This window comes from Salvia hispanica, chromosome 1 (genome assembly GCF_029641045.1).
Source record: "Salvia hispanica isolate PSC_SH4W2 chromosome 1, Shi_PSC_v1, whole genome shotgun sequence".
Classification (NCBI taxonomy): Eukaryota; Viridiplantae; Streptophyta; class Magnoliopsida; order Lamiales; family Lamiaceae; genus Salvia; species Salvia hispanica.
In genome coordinates, this window is record NC_142692.1 from 41983656 (window position 1) to 42004715 (window position 21060).

The 21060-nt window shown below is 36.9% G+C and overlaps 2 protein-coding genes across 2 annotated transcripts; one reads left to right on the forward strand and one right to left on the reverse strand.

Moving 5' to 3' along the window:
- Positions 1-221: 221 nt before the first annotated feature.
- LOC125222925 (putative methylenetetrahydrofolate reductase (NADH)) lies at positions 222-4695 on the reverse strand. Its single transcript, XM_048125821.2, has 11 exons — positions 4110-4695; positions 3952-4012; positions 3631-3710; positions 3338-3511; positions 2359-2532; positions 2152-2252; positions 1948-2059; positions 1601-1681; positions 1344-1521; positions 626-960; positions 222-533 (listed from the first exon to the last, which is right to left on the reverse strand). The coding sequence occupies exons 1-11, from the start codon at positions 4515-4517 to the stop codon at positions 450-452; spliced, it is 1788 nt and encodes a 595-aa protein (XP_047981778.2). The 5' UTR covers positions 4518-4695; the 3' UTR covers positions 222-449.
- A 12964-nt stretch (positions 4696-17659) lies between these two features.
- On the forward strand, positions 17660-20828 carry LOC125185178 (UDP-rhamnose/UDP-galactose transporter 3-like). Its single transcript, XM_048081675.2, has 5 exons — positions 17660-18125; positions 18492-18676; positions 19253-19453; positions 19964-20125; positions 20235-20828. The coding sequence occupies exons 1-5, from the start codon at positions 17993-17995 to the stop codon at positions 20601-20603; spliced, it is 1050 nt and encodes a 349-aa protein (XP_047937632.1). The 5' UTR covers positions 17660-17992; the 3' UTR covers positions 20604-20828.
- The last annotated feature ends 232 nt before the right edge of the window (positions 20829-21060 follow it).

Below are 21060 nucleotides of genomic sequence, written 5' to 3' on the forward strand. Positions count from 1 at the left end.
CTTCATATATAGATTCCATTTATTCAAAGAAAAAAAATATTTTTTAGGATTTAAATCAATGAATATACATTATCTAGTAGAAAAATCATCTTTATGAAAAAAATACTGTTGTTCGTAGAGATGTGGCGGCGAATGAGGGTTTCACGTCACATTGTGTCAAATATGATAAGGAAAACACTCCGTAATTGAAATGATTTGTATAGGGAGTAATAAAAAAAGGCTTCTTAACAGAATTGAAAAATATATTGCTTATACGTGTGACATTTGAACAATGTCATATAAATTTATAGTATAAGGTTACATGACGAGTTGTGAATGCCAAAATCCAATTCGAAGACAATAATAGTACATAGCAGAAGAGGCTGAGCTCGGCCAAGAATGATGAATTGCTGTTCGATACATGGAAATCATAGTACTAGTTGAAAATCAAACATATGCATTAAATCATATCAAATGCTGTTGAAAACACCAAACAGATCACCGTGGACGTAGTCGTTGTCGACCAAACTCACCAAGTAATAGCTGCTCTTCACCTGCGCGCGCACACACAGAAAACACATGTGATGAGTTACACAAACTCACTACTTTCACGAAAATGGCAAAAACGACATCTACAACATGTTACCTCCTCGATCACTTTTCGGGATGGGTCTGCTTCAGGGTAGAGATTAGCCCACACCCTCGACCAGATTTCGAACGCTTCGTCCTTCCACACCACGAAGCTTGCCGGATCGACAACGGTAGGCTGGATTATCTCCTTTGCGGGGAAGACGCCCCATGTGACCGCATTCACGTCGTTATTGCTGACATTAGACTTCAAGGTTCCTTCTTTGTTGACAGCCAAGTAGGTAAGACTGGGGAACTGTTTGCATTTTTCAACAAGAGCAGTCAACCTCTCCGGGGAGCAGAAAAATTCTACGTATGCCTTCTGGTAGACGTACCCGCCTGGCCCTCCCCATCCTGTATACCAGGTTTACGCAAGGAAATAAATAGCTGTTTCGTACAAGAAACTGGTGTCACAAATCATCTTTCAGTTTTACGAAAAAGATGTTACATTTTGTTTTATGTATAAAATAAAACTATTATTGCAACATGAATTTCCCTATAAGCTGAAAGAAGATCAAAAAACAAAGGACAGAAAGCTGCTCATAAGTTTAAATCTGACCGTCTAATACCCACACAAAACTTTCACAGTTGACCGGAATAGCCATGTTTTATGTTAAAACACTAACTTGAAGCTGGATCAGGCACACATTGCAAATAGTCAGACAACCACTACCTTCTTGGACGCACAAATAAAGTACATGTATAGGTATACATTTACATAGAAAATATTCTCTTACCAACAGTTGGAGAGTCAGACTTAGCTCCGTTAACAGCAGGTTGGCTGTTGATAGTGAGAAAACCTTTCAAGTTAATATTACCCAGATTCTCATTAATGATTTTGGTCTCTGGCTGAAGCCCATCTAGCTCGGACCATGGACTGCTTCTAAGTTTCCCAAGGCAGAAGGACATAAATTTCTGAGGCATTAAAACCATCGTAAGGACTCAATTAATGATTTTCAGAAATTTCAAGTTATTAAAGCTGTAAGGATTATACCTCATAAATATCTTCAACACTTTTCAAAGGAACAGCCCATTCTTCTTGAAGCTTCTTGTCACGGGAGCGTGGTCGCATGAACTGCCAGAAAATTGCAAGATTCAAACATAAGAAAACAATATAGTATAAGAACTAGGGAAGTATAAGCTATATAAATGATTCCATTATGAAAGTCAGAAGAAATAATTGCAAAAAATTGCATGACCCAGCATCACCAAGATTTAAAGAAAAACGAGAATGCTAAAGTCATAAAAAACACTTGCAAAATTGCATTAACAATGACAACAATGCAATTGACAGAAGCAACAGTGCAAAAGTAGAGAAAGTGTTTGAATGAAAATGCATGCCTGATAATCTGTAAGTGCTCCATATGATGCATTCTGCGAATCTCCCCATCGACCATGTGGGTATTGGTCCCAACCAATAGTTCGGGATATATAGCTCTTAGGACGATTAGCCCTGACATAACAACAAATAATTAAGGTTATATTAACTGGAATGTAGGTAAGAATATCCAAGCTTATTAACCTTAATAAAAAAACTTCAATTACCAGAAAATTGGGCGAACATCTTCTTTTACCCTGAAAATATTTGTCGGGCGTCTCCATGGTAGAGACCTTGAAATTTTGGACTCCTCAATCAGTCCAAGATTCTGCATTGGAATTTTAGATGAACCACAGATTTTTATTCAACTGTTAAAACAGATATTAGGTTTCTGAAGCTACAAAACTTATAGAATGTGATTACTGAATACTAACCGCCAATATTGCCAAAGCAGATTTCTCCATGTTTAAGGTATACAGATGCAGAGTTCGGATCCCACTAGCCAGAATCTTCTTGCACATTTCTGTTCCTAGGTGAATACCGTAGGCCCTAACAGCCTCTTCATTGTCCTTGATAGGCTCCAAGGCCTCCATGACCTCAGACGGGATCTAATGTAGGAGATATATATTAGTATAAGTAAATATAATTGATTTAATCTAGAAATGGCATGAGCAGAAGCAAATGCAACAGAACACCCACTAGTGCTATTTGTTAAACATACATGTATCACAATGAATTCTAAATCCGATACTTCAACTACGAGATGCATATCATATTATCTTTAACACAACACTGGACTCATACCTGACACTACCCATTGCCCATATATTGCATAAATTGAACAAGAAGGGGTTAAAATTCTTCCTGGTGTTCTAAGAGCTTGATCATATATCCGCCACTAGAGTTTGACAACACTACTGATAACAGTTAGGAGAGATGCAAGCAAGAAATTAAAATAGAACAGCAGAAAAGCTTGTAAATAATGTCCATTCTTTTGAGTTTGTTTTGACTAGTATCACATACAAATACAATTGAATCTTAATATTTCCAGTGCTGGTTTGTAATCAGGTCACCGTTCCGTATGAAAAATCACTTCATCGTGCAGAATGGTTTTGCAACCACTTCTTTCCATTTATGCAAATGTCCATGAAAAACACTAACCAATCTAGTCCATAGTTTATGATTGCATGGTGTTCCATGGTATGTAGACTGATCTTAAGTGTTAAAAAGAACTTACTGTTTTCTAAGAGGTAAAAAATCTTGGTCTCATTCTTTCCTATCCCAAACCACTACTCAGATGCACAAAGGCTACCACAATATGAGGGAGTTATAGAAGACCATATCTAACTGAATTACTGAAAAGATGCAGCAATAACAAAAATATCTTACATACGTGTGCAGTTCGACTCATACCTTAGTTTTGCAAAAACCAGTCATGCGAATGAAGCCCTTGTAATTGTTAATGGGCATAATGCCAGGTACAATCGGACAGGTGATTCCAATTTGACGGCAGTCATTCACAAATTTAAGGAAGATGTCCGTGTCGTAGAAGAGTTGAGTTACAATGACATCAGCTCCAGCATCAACCTGAAGAGGAAAGAGCACCAAAGTGGTGTAACTCCTTGGAGAACTCGTTCATATTGAGTTCAATCAAATATGTAACAATGCAAATTATAACAAATGGTAAACTCAGGGGGAGCAGTAACCTTTTTCTTGAGATAAGCAAGGTCACTCTGATATGCTGCCTCTGGGGCCAATCCGTTCTCAATAATGTCAGGATGCCCCTCTGAACATTTAAGGTGTGCATAAGAACCAACGCCAAAACTTTGGTCACAAATATGAGCACATTTGCACAAAACTTAATTTCCAACCAGCATACATGAACATGCTAAAAGCAACATATAAAACTAACTCACATAGTCACACCACCGACAAAAACAGAGTATGCATATACAAATAAACATTTCTACATACATATACACATATAAGCATGTCAATATATCCAAATCTAACAAAAAAATTCGAACCTGGATAGCCGGCAACAGTAATCCCAAAGTAGTCGCCATACTGTGCACGCATATGCTTGACCTATAAACAAGCCAAAAACAAGCACAAAATCAGCAACTCAGCAGCATCAACACATACATTGCTTACAACATCAAAGTTCAAACGCGATCAAACTTACGAGATCAAGCGCGCACGCAAAGCCTCCCTCGACCTGGACGAACTTATCCTGACCGTGCGGGGGATCGCCGCGGAGGGCAAGCACGTTCTGAATCCCATTCGACTTGATCGTGGTGAGAGCGTGGTCGATCTTCTCGACAGGCATGTTTGTGCAGGTGAGATGCATCATGCTCTCGACACACACCATGTTCTGCATCCGCTTGACGATCTCCAGCGTCAGATCCGCCGTGGATCCGCCGGCGCCCCAGGTGATGTCGCAGAAGGCGGGGTTGTGCGCCACCATCCGCTCCATCTTGTCGAAGAGATTCTCGACGCCGTCCTCCGTCTTCGGCGGGAAGAACTCGAACGAGAACACCACTCGGTCGTCATTCGCCGCAGCCGCCGCCTGGATCTTCTCTATCACCTTCATCTTTGCTGCCTCCAACAAATTGAGCAAAATCCGATTCAAATTATCCGATAAAAATGCAATTTGATGGAAATGCAGATGGAGGAACCAATGCGAGATGCACACAGCAGAACAGATTCTCCGAAAAAGTTGAAAATTGGATCAGATCTGCGAGCAATGTGCGAAATCTCAGTGTGTGAGAATTGGTATTTTAAGGGATGAGTGAAGGTAGGTAAGATAGAGAAGTGTGCTTGGTAAGGGGCAAAATTGTCTATCTCATGATGGGGCCCATGGATTAAGTTGAACAACCGCAGAAATTCGACCACCAACCAACAAAATATGGATGAAATGACGGATTTGTGCCTCCATCTCTTTTGATAGCGGTAATGCTGATTTTGACTATTTAATTTTTGCACGAGGCTTGAAATGGAATCGACAAAAAACGATTTTTAAAATTCCAAATCATAGTCGATCTCCAAAATCTCTATGTTTAGAGTATCATTTTAGAATTATAAACCAAAATAATCACTTTTTAACAAAAATATTCCAAAGCAATTATATCTATATACTTTTCCAAAATTTCAAATTTTAGTTATAGGAGTAAAAATTACTAACAATTTTGTTTCATAATTAAAATATAATATTATTAGTAGAGGAATATGTATAAAATTGTGAATGAATATTATACCCTATTGTGATATAAATGAAGATAATATAAATCTGGAGTTTTAATTATGTTTGTGACGTGTATTTGTGTAGACCGACGAAAAACAAAGGGTGTCTCTACTGGTTTTTATATTAAGTTATTCATTCTGACTTGAGAATTGAGATTGTTGTTTTATATTTCTAACATTTTTAATTTTTTTTTTATATAGAGTAGAGGTGTTAGCACTTACCATGGACCGAGCTAAGAATTTGATGTAGGTGGACTACTACTATATGAGTAAATTTTTTGGTGCACTTATAAGGAAATTTGGTAGCAAAATTAAAGACGTAGATAGAAAATTTTTGAAGTGAGGCATCTGCCTGTTGTGGAGCTCAATTATAAGAGCATCTCCAAAAATCGGCCAGCAGTTTCTCCCTCTGCCACGTCAGCAGCATTAAAAATCCACCTGCCACATCAGATTTAGGCCAGCCATAGGCCAGCCGCAATAAAAATAATTCAAAAAATACTATATTTACGGAATTAAAACTACGATTAAATTACGGAATTAAATTTACGAGACATATACGGAAAAATTCATTAATTGCATTTTAAAAAGGTAAATATATAAAAAAAATTACATTTAAAAAGGTACATAATAAAGAAAAAAAACTATCGCCGTGCAATCCTCCGTGCCCACAACTCTTCAATTATATCCTTTTGGAGTTGAATATGAGCATCCACTTGGCGCATGTTGGCAAATTCCTTGAGGCGGCCGGCTTCATCGAGAGGTACCCCACGTCGTACACTAGGGGTGGCCGTTCCGTAGTTTGGACCGGCTTCATCATCATTGGCCCAACTAGTCAGTTGTACGCCTTCGTCTTCGACGATCATGTTGTGCAGGATAATGCAGGCGTACATTATCTGGGAAACGCATCCGACATCCCACAAACGCGTTGGACCCTTAATTGCCGCCCATCGAGACTGGAGCACACCAAATGCGCGCTCCACGTCCTTGCGCGCCGACTCCTATCGTTCCGCAAAGTAGGCCTTCTTTTCATCACTTGTTTGCCTGATCGTCTTCACAAAGACCGGCCACCGAGGGTATATCCCATCCGCCAAGTAGTAGCCCATATCATGCCGGTTGCCGTTGGCCACAAATGAGATGGCTGGACCGACGCCCTGGCACTTCTCGTTGAAGAGGGGAGACGAGTTCAGGACGTTGAGGTCGTTGTTCGACCCGGCTACCCCAAAATACGCATGCCAGATCCACAGCCGGTAATCAGCTACGGCCTCGAGGATTATCGTGGGATTCTTTGACTTGTAGCCGGTCGTGTAGGCCCCCTTCCAGCCAGTCAGACAGTTCTTCCACTCCCAATGCATACAGTCTATGCTGCCTAACATCCCGGGGAACCCATGCTTCTCCCCGTGCATCTGCATCAAATTCTGACAATCTTCGGGAGTAGGACTTCGAAGGTACTGCTCACCGAAAACGCTTATCAAGCCCCCACAGAAATCCTTCAGACATTCCAGGGCCGTCGACTCACCGATGTGAAGGTACTCATCCCACAGGTTTGCCGCGCCTCCGTAGGCCAACTGCCTGATTGCCGCCGTGCACTTTTGAATAGGGGTGTGGCCGGGTCTGCCAGCCGCATCGTGCCTAAAGCGGAAACACATATATCGACGCTCTAATGCGCCAACGATGCGCATAAACAACTCCCTGCGCATTCTAAAACGCCGCCGGAACATGTTGGCGGGAAACCGCGGGTTCTCTGAAAAGTAGTCGTCGTACAGCCGCTGATGTGCAGCGACGTGATCCCGATCAATCACTGCTCGGCGGTGGATAACCCGTGGAGGGCGAGGTATCGCCTGCTGTTCCACCATATGCATGTACCACTCCATCTCGCGGTTCATGTAGGCATCCATAGCCTCGTTCATCCTCCGTTCGTACTCCTCAGCATCCCCACCACTACCACCCGCGTTACTCATCGCTCGATGATGCTCTTGTACAGAAAGTTAGAGAGAGAGAAAACTCGTTAAAACAAGTGGTGCAAATGAAAATGAAACGAAAATCGTGTTTATATAGGTTTTTTAAAATTAAAAAAAAAAAAAATCGCCGCTGGCCGATCGGGCCGCCACAATGGCGGCTAACCTATCGGCCAGCGCCGAGCGATCGGCCAGCCCACGCCGGTCCGCTTGCCGATTTCGCGCTGGCCGCCTCCAATGGTTCGGCTAGCCGATCGGCCAGCGCGACGAATCGGCTAGCCGGTCGCTAGCCGACCATTGGAGATGCTTAGCTTCGGCCCTAGGGTAGCCGACCCCATGACGACAAATTTACTCTTATGTTTGGCGAAAACAACCATGGCAATACCCCGATAGTCAGAATTTCTAGGAAAGAGAAGACTTGAGAAAATGAAAAAGCTAAAACATGTAGTATGATATAAAAAAAAATTATTTTACAACATTATATTTTGTGAGAAGATAAATACAATTGATTGATATCGAAGATTCAAGCATCTTTTGAAATTAAGAAATGTAAACAACTTTTTTTGCAATGAATATTATAATTATCGACCTGCAAAATAAGATTCAGTGGTGATTCAAATCCCTGACTTAATAATTGGAGAAGTGTTTCTACTAATTGAGTTACTATATTATATCGTCTATTTAACTGTAATTTGGGTACATATATAATAAGAGTTTTATCTATTTCTGATTAAATAATTTTAGAACGTATTCACATTATGAACACTCGTAAAAAAAATTATTGTAATCAATAAAACTATACTACTACTTAAATTAATAATATTAAAAATTTTCTTAACAAAAATCAAATAAAAGGAAACAAGGTGGCATTTTTGTCGGTGTGCGTGCGACCGCGGGGGAGTGACGTGGCCATATGCTACTAGACTACCGACACATGATGCAAGAACATCTCCGGTTGTAATGAGAGATACATCAACCAATTTAACTAAATCTCTATATTTCATTACGTGTTCATGTTCTTTGGAGTGAAAGAAGCAAATATAATTCTGGAACAGATTTACCTGCATGGCCCCACAGAAATGAACTAGGAGTATTAATCTTTTGTTCAAGGTTCAAGAAATAGATCCAGATTTTGCTTATTTAATTTTGTTTTCTATTTATTTTTAAACATTCATTTGTTGACTGACTCAAATGCCCCTAGGAATTGTTTTAGTCCATGAACACGCAAGTGGGTGAAGAAGAAGATTCAGTGAATTAAGAAATCTGGGCTTCTTAGAAGTTGTTCACAGTCTCATCAATTTCCCCACGTTAGCCACTTTTCCTCATCAATCTGGGCTTCTTAGAAGTTGTTCACAGTCTCATCAATCTGAAGCCGAAGCCGTGCGGGGCGGAGGTGGCGTGGGCTTTGCGAGGAAAGCGCAGAGGTGGTGACAACCTTTGAATGTTTCTTTGAAATTGGTGACAATTTAAGAGAGTAATTGAGAAGAGGGAGGGAGATGGAATCGGCGGGTGGGTAGAGAGAAGAGTGGAGAGAGGAGAGGTGGCTGGTGGCTCCCGCTGCTCGCCGGAGACGGCAGTATCACCTCAGGAGCTTGAGATTTTTCAGATTTGAGATTCATGTGTCCCCTTGGGGGTTGAGATTTGCAGATCTCGAGGGAACAAAACCTGCACTCATGGACTTTTCCAGCTTCATCTTGAGGAAAAAGACGAAAATCTGCCGGTGCAGAAATCCAAAATGCGAGTGGGGAAGATGACTACTTGAGAAATTGAATTTTTAAGGGGTGAGTGGGTAATTCCATGCAGAAATAAAAACCACCAAAATGATGAGAATTGATTTATGCGAATAACACATCCCAACAGTGCGGGCCTAATTTGTACCTCGGCCTTCCAGAAATTAATCTTGAAACATGAACAATCAATAACACCAACATTTACCCCTATTTCTTATCATATCTAGAAACTTGAACACACGTACATACCATAGATATTCTCCATTTTATTATTTACCACATCACAAAACCATGCATATACATAAATGCCAATTAATGCAATAATTTTCACAATAATATAAGCCTCCAAGCATGAAGAGTGATGGGCCTATCACACAGAGTTGTGGATGAGAATGACATTGAGCATGCTATATCTCATGAGCAGAATCACAAACGTAATTGGAGAGACTATATTACTGAAATGAAAATCATTGTGATTTTATACTTATTTGTTACGAGGATTTGTCATCTAACTAATCGAAGATACTCCCTCCGTCCCACTTAAAATAAAACATTTAGAAATCGGCACGGGATTTTATATTTTATGAGTTAACGAAGAGAGAGTAAAGTAAGAAAGATGAAAAATAGAGATAGAGTTGTTTCCATTTTAAGAAATGTTTAATTTTAATGGGACAACAAAAAAGGAAAACGTTTTATTTTTAATGAGACAGAGAGAGTTATTTATTTATGATTGCAAAAGTTAGCAACTTAGATTTTTCTTTAAGCTATTTGTATAGTAATATAATGATAGAATTATGTAAGTTGTCATCTACAATACAATAATTTCCTTTTTAAACTTCCTTCTCTTCTTTTAAGGTATTAGAGTAATATTTTAATCTTACTGCTTTTTAAATCGTCAATTCATCGCAATTAATCAAGATGACAAAGAAATTCCACTTGCGAACAGTGTGCGGAAGTTCTGCATAATTTACGAGGCTCAATTCAATCACAATTCAAAACGTAAATGATGTAGCACCAATTTCACCTCGGACAACATTACTAGCATATCATTTACGAGGCTTAATTCAAACGCAATTCAAAAGGTAGATGAACAAGTAATTTCACTTCGGATGATTTGCATAAGTTTTGCTTCTAATTACTAAATCATTAACGAGGCTTGGTTCATATAAATTCATTAAATAAATTATGAAGATTATACTTCGAACAACGAGCGAAGTTTTTTCTTCTAATTACGAAGCTCAATTCATCGAAATACTACTTGCATTTCATAATGAGATCACGAATTTCTTACATCAAGCAATAACGTCCGACAACTACTAATACGTACAAAAGTCATTGAAAATGATGAACAAATATGCAAATCGTAATGTTACTGTTCTTATAGTATTTAATAATACTAGTTAATTCATTAAATAACGAAGAAACGTGTCCAAATTTATCGCAATTAGCAAGCCATCCAACTAACGTTACATCATATTCAATTATATGTGGGGAAACTAAGAAAGTCTCTATTTCAAACTTCTCAACTTATACAAAAATGTTACAACTCACCCCTATTTATAACTCACCCCTATTTATAGACACTCCTTGGATATTCTAAAATTCTTTACTTAATTCTTTCATATTATAAATACCTAGATTTTCATCCTCAATTCTAGATAATATTTAAATATTTACAAAAATCAAGTTTATATTTTAATATTCCAACAAACAATTCATCATATTCAATCATTTACTTGCATTTAAGATAAGCAATCATCAATCACACAAAATTTTATTAGCTTCTACTTTTACCAGGTCACGGCAAAAGTAGAATGGTTCTAGGCGCCTTGCATCAACCATTTTTTCTTATAGTATGTTCAATGTTGTTTAATCAGATGATAATGCTATTTATATAAAAATTTTGGCCTCACTGCCGTATGTTTTAAATGTATTAGTATCTAATTATCAAATTATTTCTTTCATTATCCATCTCTCTTATTTTGTATTGTTCATGTCGACATTGGTTTTATTTTCGTGGACACTAAAAATATGAAATAATTATTAGTAGTAGTTTGAACTCAGCACTAAAATTCTAAGTCTGCCACTAATAAGAATCAATCCAACTTAATGACACGCAATTGTATCTCACTATGCCACATAAGAAAATATGAGGAGAAACTCAGACACAACTTCATGAAAAACTAAGGGCTATTTACATGAGGCAGAAAGTTTTTTATGGAAATCAAGTTAATTCTTAATAATCTAACAAACAATAATTACAAATTTTACGTTTATGGGTTTGTTAATTTTCTATATTTAATTTATAGTACGATAGTACCTTCTTTGTATTAGTCAAATATTGTTAGGCATGATTTTAAATAGAGAAAACCGTATTAAGGGAAATTAATTCAAGGAAAGATTTGAAGAGAATATTATGGAGATTCTTTAATACTAGTCAGGAATTGATATGGTAAAAAAGAGAGGTATATAACTATAATACAGTATATGCAAAATTTCGTGCTGAAGATTCTGTCCCAAAAATGATGAACCATCAAATCTATGCACTTACAATAGGAGAGAATAGCAATAATCTTAAATTGCTTCATTCCTAAATCCTACTACTACTTATCAAATTAACACTCTAACTATTCCTTGATATTTTGTCTTCTTTTCTAAAAGAAACCAAACATTTCAGTGATAATAAGGTACTAGTATAAACTGATTTTGTTTTTAACTTTTTGTATGTAGAGAAGATCTTGAGAGCAAAATTCGAATTTGAGATGATATATGATTTCCTAAATGAGAATATATTTTTTGAGTTATGTGAAACACGGCCAATCTTATTGGTGTTTTTGAAGGAGTATTGATGTATTTCATTTAAAAAGAATAGTTATTTAGAAAAAAAATTGAATATGGCAAAAGCATTGACACATTTCATTTTTTATACACCAATGAAGTGTTTCCTTTCACATAAGTCATAATACAAAATAAAAGATTTCAGTTTAATGGATTTTTTTTTTCAAAAATTAACCAAATTCGATTTTTTTTTTAATGTGATTGTACATTATGTAGGGCGGGCTCCATTTTACCTGCATTTTTTGGTTTTCGGGCTGAACTCATTGGTAAGGCGACAAAATCATCTACAAATAAAAACTTTTGAGCTTGATTTGCTAAGTAGTGTAATCTATCTCAATTTTGGGTTTGATTTGCATCACTCAAAATGCTAGGGTCTGCAACTAAAGCTCACCAAGATGCTAGGCCCATTAACATGCTTGTGTAATTAATCATTTTTACAATAGAAAATACTTTCAATAAATGATCCAAAAACCACAATCATATGAATACAATGATCAATGACAATTACGACATCCAAAAAGCAGCCATCAAAGTCAGAGTAAACAGATGGTCTCAACAAAACAGATCACTTGTGCTGTGATTTTCAGAATCTCATCCCTTCTTAAGAGGAATGATGGGCTGCATTATTCTATCATAGAAGAAGGCTATACAAAGTGTCCAAATAAGGCCAGCCAAGCCTATCTGCAAACAGATAAAAAAAAGATTAGTATTCAAAGGGCTTATTCGGTTGAATATTTACGTGATAATTAGTCATAGCCAACTAAAATAATCGCCTATTACCAGAGGGAACAGAGGATCAGGAAGGTTGATCCCAAAAATTGTACTTAACAATGTACATCCCATGTATTTGAATTGCAACATTCAGCAAATGATTCTTGTAAATTGTGGTTATATATAAGCACATCAATCCCGCTGCAAATTCGGTCATGAAAGTGGAAGCAATTACTGCTTTTCCAACGTGCTCTCCCGCCAAGCACAGCAAAGCCTATGCTCATCCACAAAACCATGAAAATACCTACCTGCGAAGAATGAAGACATCTGCTTTACTAATTATTTAAAACTACTAATTATATCTAATCATTCAATTCGGAACAAATTTCCACTAGATTTCAGAAATAGAATTATCACCAAATTCAAACGCAATTTGTCGAATTGAAGAAATCTCGGACCCCACCGCCGGAAGTTCCATAATCAGCTTCTCTCCCCGAAAATTTTGAGAAAGATAAAGAGGGAAAGAATAGAATGCAATTTTGTGAAAGAAAATTTAAGTAGAGTTTTGGCATTGCTACTCCAACTTTCCTACTCCATTCCTACTCCACACTCATAACTTAATTAAATAATTCCACTATCACTTAATCATCACTTACATGTTTTACTTTTATTTTATTAAGTTAAATCGTGAGAGGTGAAGTATGAATGGATTAGGAAATATGGAGTAATAGATCCACTCTGAGTAGAGTTTTGGAGAAGAGGGATCGCCAGTTTAGATGCACACTCCTTTTGGGGACGCCAGTAATAAAACTAGGGTACATTTTTTAATGTGAATTTTATTTTGCTTTTAAGTATTTTTTTAGTGAACTAGTACCCATAAAAAAACGTCTATGTACACAAGGAAAGAAGATGACAGAATAATTGATTGAAATACATAATGTCTTAAAATATATTGATTACAATTAATTGTGTTTTTCATAGATAGAAAATAATCTTGCCTATATGCAAGACCTTATACGAAAATAATCTTGCCTATATGCAAGACCTTATACGAAAATAATCTTGCCTATATGTGTTAAGGTCTTTTCCCTTAACGGCGATCGGCGGCTGTCGCTCGGCATTCGAAATTGCTCCGGCGCCCTGGCACAGCACAGGGTCGGCGGAAATAATAGTTTCGAGTTATGCGCGGGTTCTTCCCGTCGGGCAACGTGATAACTAGGGATGTCAATTCAACCCGAAACCCATAGGCCGGCCCGAACAACCTGGTAATATGAGCGGGTTAGGATTGTAATTTTATTATCCGAATACAAAACGGGCTAAACGGGTTGGCCCGAATGGATTGGCGGGTTAAACGGGTTGGCCGGATGGCGGACTTCTCGTCGCCCTTCAGATAGGCTCCGGGGAAGTCCGTCGGGGAAGGGCGCCATTGTGGCTCGGAGAGGAGGATGAGGACGTCCCGAGAGGACACGGGAAGGCCGCGGCTTTCGCGGGAAGGTGACTCAACTTTATTTTACCCAAATAATACCCGCAAGTGTACGAGGTTATCGTAGCAAACAAGAAGCAAGAGTATATCGTATCCCACAGAGACAATTTAGTGTAAACCTAAGTACCACGAACAAATTTCAACTACTATCCAGACGATCGAGAATTTTGGTTTTAAACTAACAACTACTAAAAGCATATAAAATCAGAGATTAAAATAAGCACTTAAACAAGAAAACAATTAAGCAAGTTGTAGAAAATGATAGAGAAATATGCAGAATTCAAAGATCCGATGCACAACTCATAGCCTAACCCAATTGAAACAAATTACCATTTAAAGTCTCCAGAATTGTTGAATCAATCACAAATATAGATTAAACCCCCTCCCGAGAAATCCGTAGATTAGGTGTAATAATTGAAGTCTCCTTCTAATTCTTAGACCTAACTCCTAATAGTTCGATTAGATTAAAGATCCCACTCAAAACCTCAACTCTCCCGAGTTTTATTGAATTAAGGTGTGAATAATTCTTCTTTCAAGGTTAAATATTTCATCTCTCGATTATTCTAAGAAACCCTACACTCCCAATAGGTGATCAAGCAATTGTTAGGAAAAAGCACAAGAATAATTCAAACAATTGCAAGAGCAAGATAAAAACGAAGTCAATTGGATTAAAACTATAAATCAATGCATCTTCACTAAGAATTCTACATAAAAGATGTTTAGCTACTCATGTTCATGGTAGAAAACAAAAAGAAACTAAGCAAAACAATGGAAATCATGATCCGAATTGCAATTGGCGGAAGAATTGAAGCTTGAATCTTCAATCTTCTTCCAAGAGTTCTTCACCAAGAGAGAGATGTGTTTTGTCGCTTGTAGAGAATGAATAGAATTGACCTAATTCTTCCTTCTTATTCCCCCCTTCAAAAATAGCGTTTCTGCTTTGAAAAACGTCAGATTGACGGGCCCGGCCGGGTGGAATTATAGGGTAATAATTCACCCGGGCGGGTAGGAATTTCTGGACAGCACAGTGTTCGTATAACGGTCATAACTTCTTCTACCGAACTCCGATTGAGGTGTGCGAGATACCCACGCGAAGCTCTTTCAAAGACGAAGAGATTGATATGCATTAGGAGCTGATTGAACTTCAAAATATCCAGTAAATATTGTCTCAAACCAAAGTTGCTACACATCCACATATTTTGTACCTTTTTCTACACATTCTTAACAAAATGGTCAACATACCAACATAATAGAGAAGTAGATATAAACACGCTTAATAATAGACGAAATATGCTCAAGTTCATACAAACCACCCTCTAAAACCATGTAAAATCCAAGTATGTCAGAAGGGCAGGCGGACGTCCGCCATTGTGGCGAGGCGCGGACGTCCGGTATTCACAAAGCACAAAGCGGTCAGCACAGCAAAGCCTATGGTCATCCACAAAACGATGAAAATACCTACCTGCCAAATTCAATCACAAAATTATATTCTACTACTAATTAATTAAAATAGGTTTTTTAGCTTAACATACTACTAATAAATTTCCACCAAATTTCAAAAATAGAATAACGAAATTCATCGACTATATATCACCAAATTCAAACGCAATTTGTCGAATTGAAGAAATCTCTCGGGCCCCACCGTCGGAAGTTCCATATTCAGCCACAGCAGCTTCACCTTTCGATCCCACAACAGCTTCTCTTCCCGGAAAAACAGAGAGAACAATTTTGTGAAATAAGTACAAAAATTAAGTAGAGTTTTGGACAAGAGGGATCGCCGTTTTATTTTTTTTGAACTACAAGAAACACATCTATGTATGGATATTCATGTCAAAGCACATCAATTTTGAGAGAAGATTGCAGACTAATTGATTCAATTACATAATTTCCCCTATTAGATTGATTACAATTTATTGTGTGATCCACAAATAGGAAATAATCATGCCTATATATTGAGGGGCTAAACTACATTATAACGACACGCTGAAATACAATTACATCTTCTAATCTCATCTTTTATCGCCAATATGCAATATATTTATAAATATCATCTTTCTCGATTACCATTTTATTCTTAAAATTAAGAAATGTAAAGAGTTTAAAGATATACTGAAATAATGTCCCTTAAATTATTAACACTTGTTTGACTTAGTATTACCCTTACTTGTATGATGTTGCGACAACATATATTATTGAAAGGTGTCCTTTTAGCAATAAATATTTTCAATTTAGACTGACGAATTAAGATAGAGGGATTAAGATGAATGATAGTATTTGGTGACACATTATTAATTTTATTTTCACTGCTATTTCTAAATGAATTTTTTTGAAAGGTGTTCATGATATGGATGCTCGTATGTATCAGTTGTTGTAATCATTGGACACAATTGTTACTTGAATTACTATTATTTATTGAATTTTATTATAAAATAGATTTTTTATAAATAAAACAAGAATATAAAGGATACAAAGTGGCATTTTTGTCGGGGAGTAAGTAACGTGGCCATATGCTACTAGACTACCGACACATGATATACAAGATCATAAAACAATTTAATTAATAAATCTCACCATTTTATTACAAATTATATGAAAAACTCCCCATTTTATTATTTACCACAAACACATGCATATAAATAATGACAGTTTATGCAATCATTTTCACAGCACTATATATAATTGTTTTTTAATTCTTTGTGCAGTGCAGTTGACGAGAGGTTATGTATGATCTTTCCTTAGTTGGGAGCAAAAAACATTAAACTTATTCACCCACTTTATTAATTCGATGCAATAAGTTTGTTTTTGTGTTCCTCCATTTGTTATTAATTAAATTATGGAGCAGTGGCAGGTGGTCATATAATTAACAATTTACTTATAAACCATTATGTAAATCAATAAATTAATAATAAGTACACAAGTTAATTTTTCCATTTTTGCCCATGAACTATTTTAATAATAAAAATTATAGATTGATAGTAGTAATTTTGTAACTAAAAGAGAATGTTTAAAAATGATGAATACACCCACTACATACTGATACTATGATGCAATAAATTTATATTTTATTAGATACGTAAAGCATGCATTATATTCATATATCTAATATGTTGACTCGATATATTAAGTACCGTATGTGCAAAAATTTCGTGTCAAAGATTCCGTCCCAAAATAAATAAACCATCAAATCTATGCACTTATTTATACAATAAGGGAAAGTAGCAATAATCGTAAATTTCTTCATTCCTAAATCTTATCAAATCAACATTGTACCTATTCCTTAAAATTAATTGCTTTGACTTTTCTAATTCAACGTAGTTTTAGCCATATAATAATGTAGTAAAAAACAAGAAATGGTCCACTTTTTCGATTGAAATTATTCCATTCAAAATCCACCAAGAAATAGTCCATTATTTACCATCAATAATCAAAGATATCGAACGAGTTTTCAAATTTCCATATCATAAGAAGACCATAGCAATCATGTGAATAATGAATATTACCCTACAAAAATCATTGTGAATATTGACTATATAATGCTTCATTTTACTAATATAATGTTTTTACCTTGTCATTTCTTTTAATTTATATGGACCTCAAACTCCTCTAAAACATTGCACACTCTCTTATAAAATAGGAATAGTATATTTATTTAACATTTTATTTGGAAAAAGTAATAAATGAGGCGTTAAAATTTGTTCACTAGTTGAGGAGATGAAACGCGTTATTAAAAGAGCCAAATTTGGGCGGAGAAATGTAAGAAGCGTGAATCGTCATCTCCTTTAAATCTCGTTTCTTATTTTGTTTCATTATCTCTCTCAGATCTATTCTCTCTCTCATTGCATTCATCGCAAACAATCCGAAGATGCAATTGGCGCATTAGAGCAGCTCGATTAAGTTCCCAATCGGCGGAATTCGTCGGTGTTGTTCGCCACCGGCTTATTTCGTAGCTCAAGGAGTCGGTTTTGTTGATCAATTCCGCACAATCAATGTGAGATTATTGCACGGCGCCATTGTTCCCGCTTTCCCGCTTTTTCCGTTGCGCGTGGCGGATCTATAGAGTATTGTGGATTCAATTGAGGTAGCTGGAGAGTGAGAAAGAGAATCGGAGATGGAGGGGGAGAAGAAATCGTCATCCGCGGTGTCGGATATGGGTGCGTGGGCGATGAACGTTGTCAGCTCCGTCGGAATCATTATGGCGAACAAGCAGCTCATGTCATCCAATGGATATGCTTTTAAATTCGGTTAGTTTGTTTCCTTTTTAATCACGCGAGATCTTTTGCATTTTCAGCCTTTTAATGAATCGATGGAGAATACCTTTTAATTATATAGCATCAGATTGAATGATTCAAATGGATATGCTTTTTAATTATGTTATTTTTGAGGTAATTCGTGTGTTTCATCTTTTCTTCTTACCTACTACTCCATTAATTAAAGCTCTATTTTTGTGCCAATCGATCTTCAGATTGAATTATTCTGATCTTCAGATTAAATGTCTTCATAAATGTCAGATATAACTAATATCCAGAAGAAGAAAAAGACCCCTAGGCATTTCAAATTTCAGTTCATTTATAACCTTTATGTTTACTAATATCTTTTAATCATTGCAGCCACAACATTGACTGGTTTCCACTTTGCTGTGACTGCGATTGTTGGCATGATATCAAATGCGACGGGCTTGTCCACATCAAAGCATGTGCCATTTTGGGAACTTCTTTGGTTCTCAGTTGTGGCTAATATGTCTATCACAGGGATGAATTTGAGCCTCATGCTGAACTCAGTTGGATTTTACCAGGTATGGTTCTATAACATTCCAAACATATGTACTATAATTTACCGTGTTGCTTGCCCATATGTGTTATACTAATTGGAAATACCCCTTCCCTTCCTTCTTTAGTGGTGAAGGTTGAAATGACTTCCTGCCTCAGCACATGAACTGGCAACCGGTTGTTATACATCTCATTTGATTTTGAGATGCATTGTTTTTGTTCATGTCCTTTTTTGTATTTGCGCATCATATTACTGGATTGAGCACATATACTTTTAAGCTTCTACTTCAAAAAAATTTCGTTGGTTAATTTCTGGTTTGAATATATATTAAACAATTGTATTTAAAGAATTATGACTGGACACTAGTTGATGCTCAGGACCTGCCAAACATGCAGGAAAAATACTTAAGTTCTTTGTTTACGAGAAAAGTTGTTGGGAATCTAATTTATTCTGTATTATCAAAATCACATACTGTATCAGTTTTGTTGCGAACTTGCTACATCTGGCAATGCAAGGATTACACATTTTTATTGCATTTTACTACTCCGTATGAAGTAAGTCTGTTAAACTAATTGTGTTGTAATTCTTGTTTTTGGTGTAGATTTCGAAACTGAGCATGATTCCAGTGGTCTGTATAATGGAATGGATGCTTCACAATAAGCAGTATTCAAGAGAAGTTAAACTGTCTGTGGTAATTGTAGTTATAGGTGTTGGTGTTTGCACTGTTACGGACGTAAAGGTGAATGCCAAAGGATTTCTGTGTGCTTGTGTTGCAGTTGTTTCAACATCGTTACAGCAAATTGTGAGTATAACTTCTTTCCATTCCCTTTTCTCCTCTTGTGATGTCTTAGAGTTTGTCAGATTTAATGCCCAATAGGAGAGAAGTAAAAACCTTTTGCTTTTTACTTGTTCTTGCTGCCTCTATATTTATATGGACTACCAGATAATAAGTCTAGTTTACTTTGATTTAACTGTATGGCACCTTATTTAGATCCTTAAAATTTTTAAATTTGGTCCAAAGTATTTATCCAGTTCTAGTACGAAACATACACATTTCAATTTTGTTTCTGCTTCATGCTTTTGGTTGTTATTCTAGTTTCCTTCACGGTTTGGAAACTTAAGCAGTTTAGCTTAGCCATTACCTGAAATAGCTCTAATCAAGTACTGCTTGGCTCTCTGTTTTCTAACTGTGTATTGAAACCCATTGATCATTTTTTAAATGTTACGTAGATATTAGAAATCCATTGTTTGTTGCCTAAATTTGTGCTCATGGATTATTGATCGGATATATTATTCTCGGTCCTTGGTGCAGTCAATAGGTTCTCTGCAGAAGAAGTACTCTATTGGTTCCTTCGAATTATTGAGCAAAACAACTCCAATCCAAGCTGGCTCTCTTCTTGTGCTGGGTCCCGTCGTTGACTTCTATCTTTCGGGAAATTTGATTTTCGATTATAATTTTGGTGGTGGAGTCATCGTAAGCACTCTTCTCCTCACCCCAATCACAATCTATATAGTAGCACTGGTCTTTATCCTGCACGGACAATCTTCTTTCTTAACTAACACGGGATGGTGTATACCTGCAGATGTTCATACTTCTGTCGTGTTCTCTGGCCGTGTTCTGCAACGTGAGCCAGTACTTGTGCATCGGACGTTTTTCAGCTGTTTCCTTTCAAGTGTTGGGTCACATGAAAACAGTGTGCGTCCTTATTTTGGGATGGGTGTTGTTCGACTCCCAACTGACTTTCAAGAACATCATGGGGATGCTCGTAGCCGTGGTTGGCATGATAGTTTATAGCTGGGCAATGGAGCTCGAAAAGCAGGTGCATGCCAAGACGCTACCCCATGCCAAGAATAGCTTGACCGAAGAGGAATTCAGGTTGCTGGAGAGAATAAACTCGGGTGCTGCTAAGGATCCCGAGACTGGTGGGACGAAGACTGGAACGAAGGCATAGCCATCGGAGCTCGTTGTTGGAATCAAGTCCCTACTATCTTAGTTTGTGTAGGGTGTCGTGGAATCCCATTTTTACTGTTTATGCAAGACGCTATTCATTTGTTAGACCACATATATGATTCAGGAAATTCGAGGTTAGGTAAGTTCATTGATGAAGAGGGGAGAATTTATTTGTTTTGGTTTTCCATAATTTGTGGAGGTTTGAATGGAATCGAGAATTTCTCAACTGATTTTTGCATAGTATTTATATATAGAGTTTTCATTTCAAATGGATCTCTCTCTCTAATATAGTATGTATCGCACTTGGACTACGGATTATTGTAACCGCTGTCAGTAGTAGTATTATTTCTATTAATTAATTATTTGAGAGTTTTAAAATAATTTAGAGTAACTTATTCATTAAGATTTAATTAATTACAAGTATTATTTAACTTACGACTTGACGACCTGCTATATAA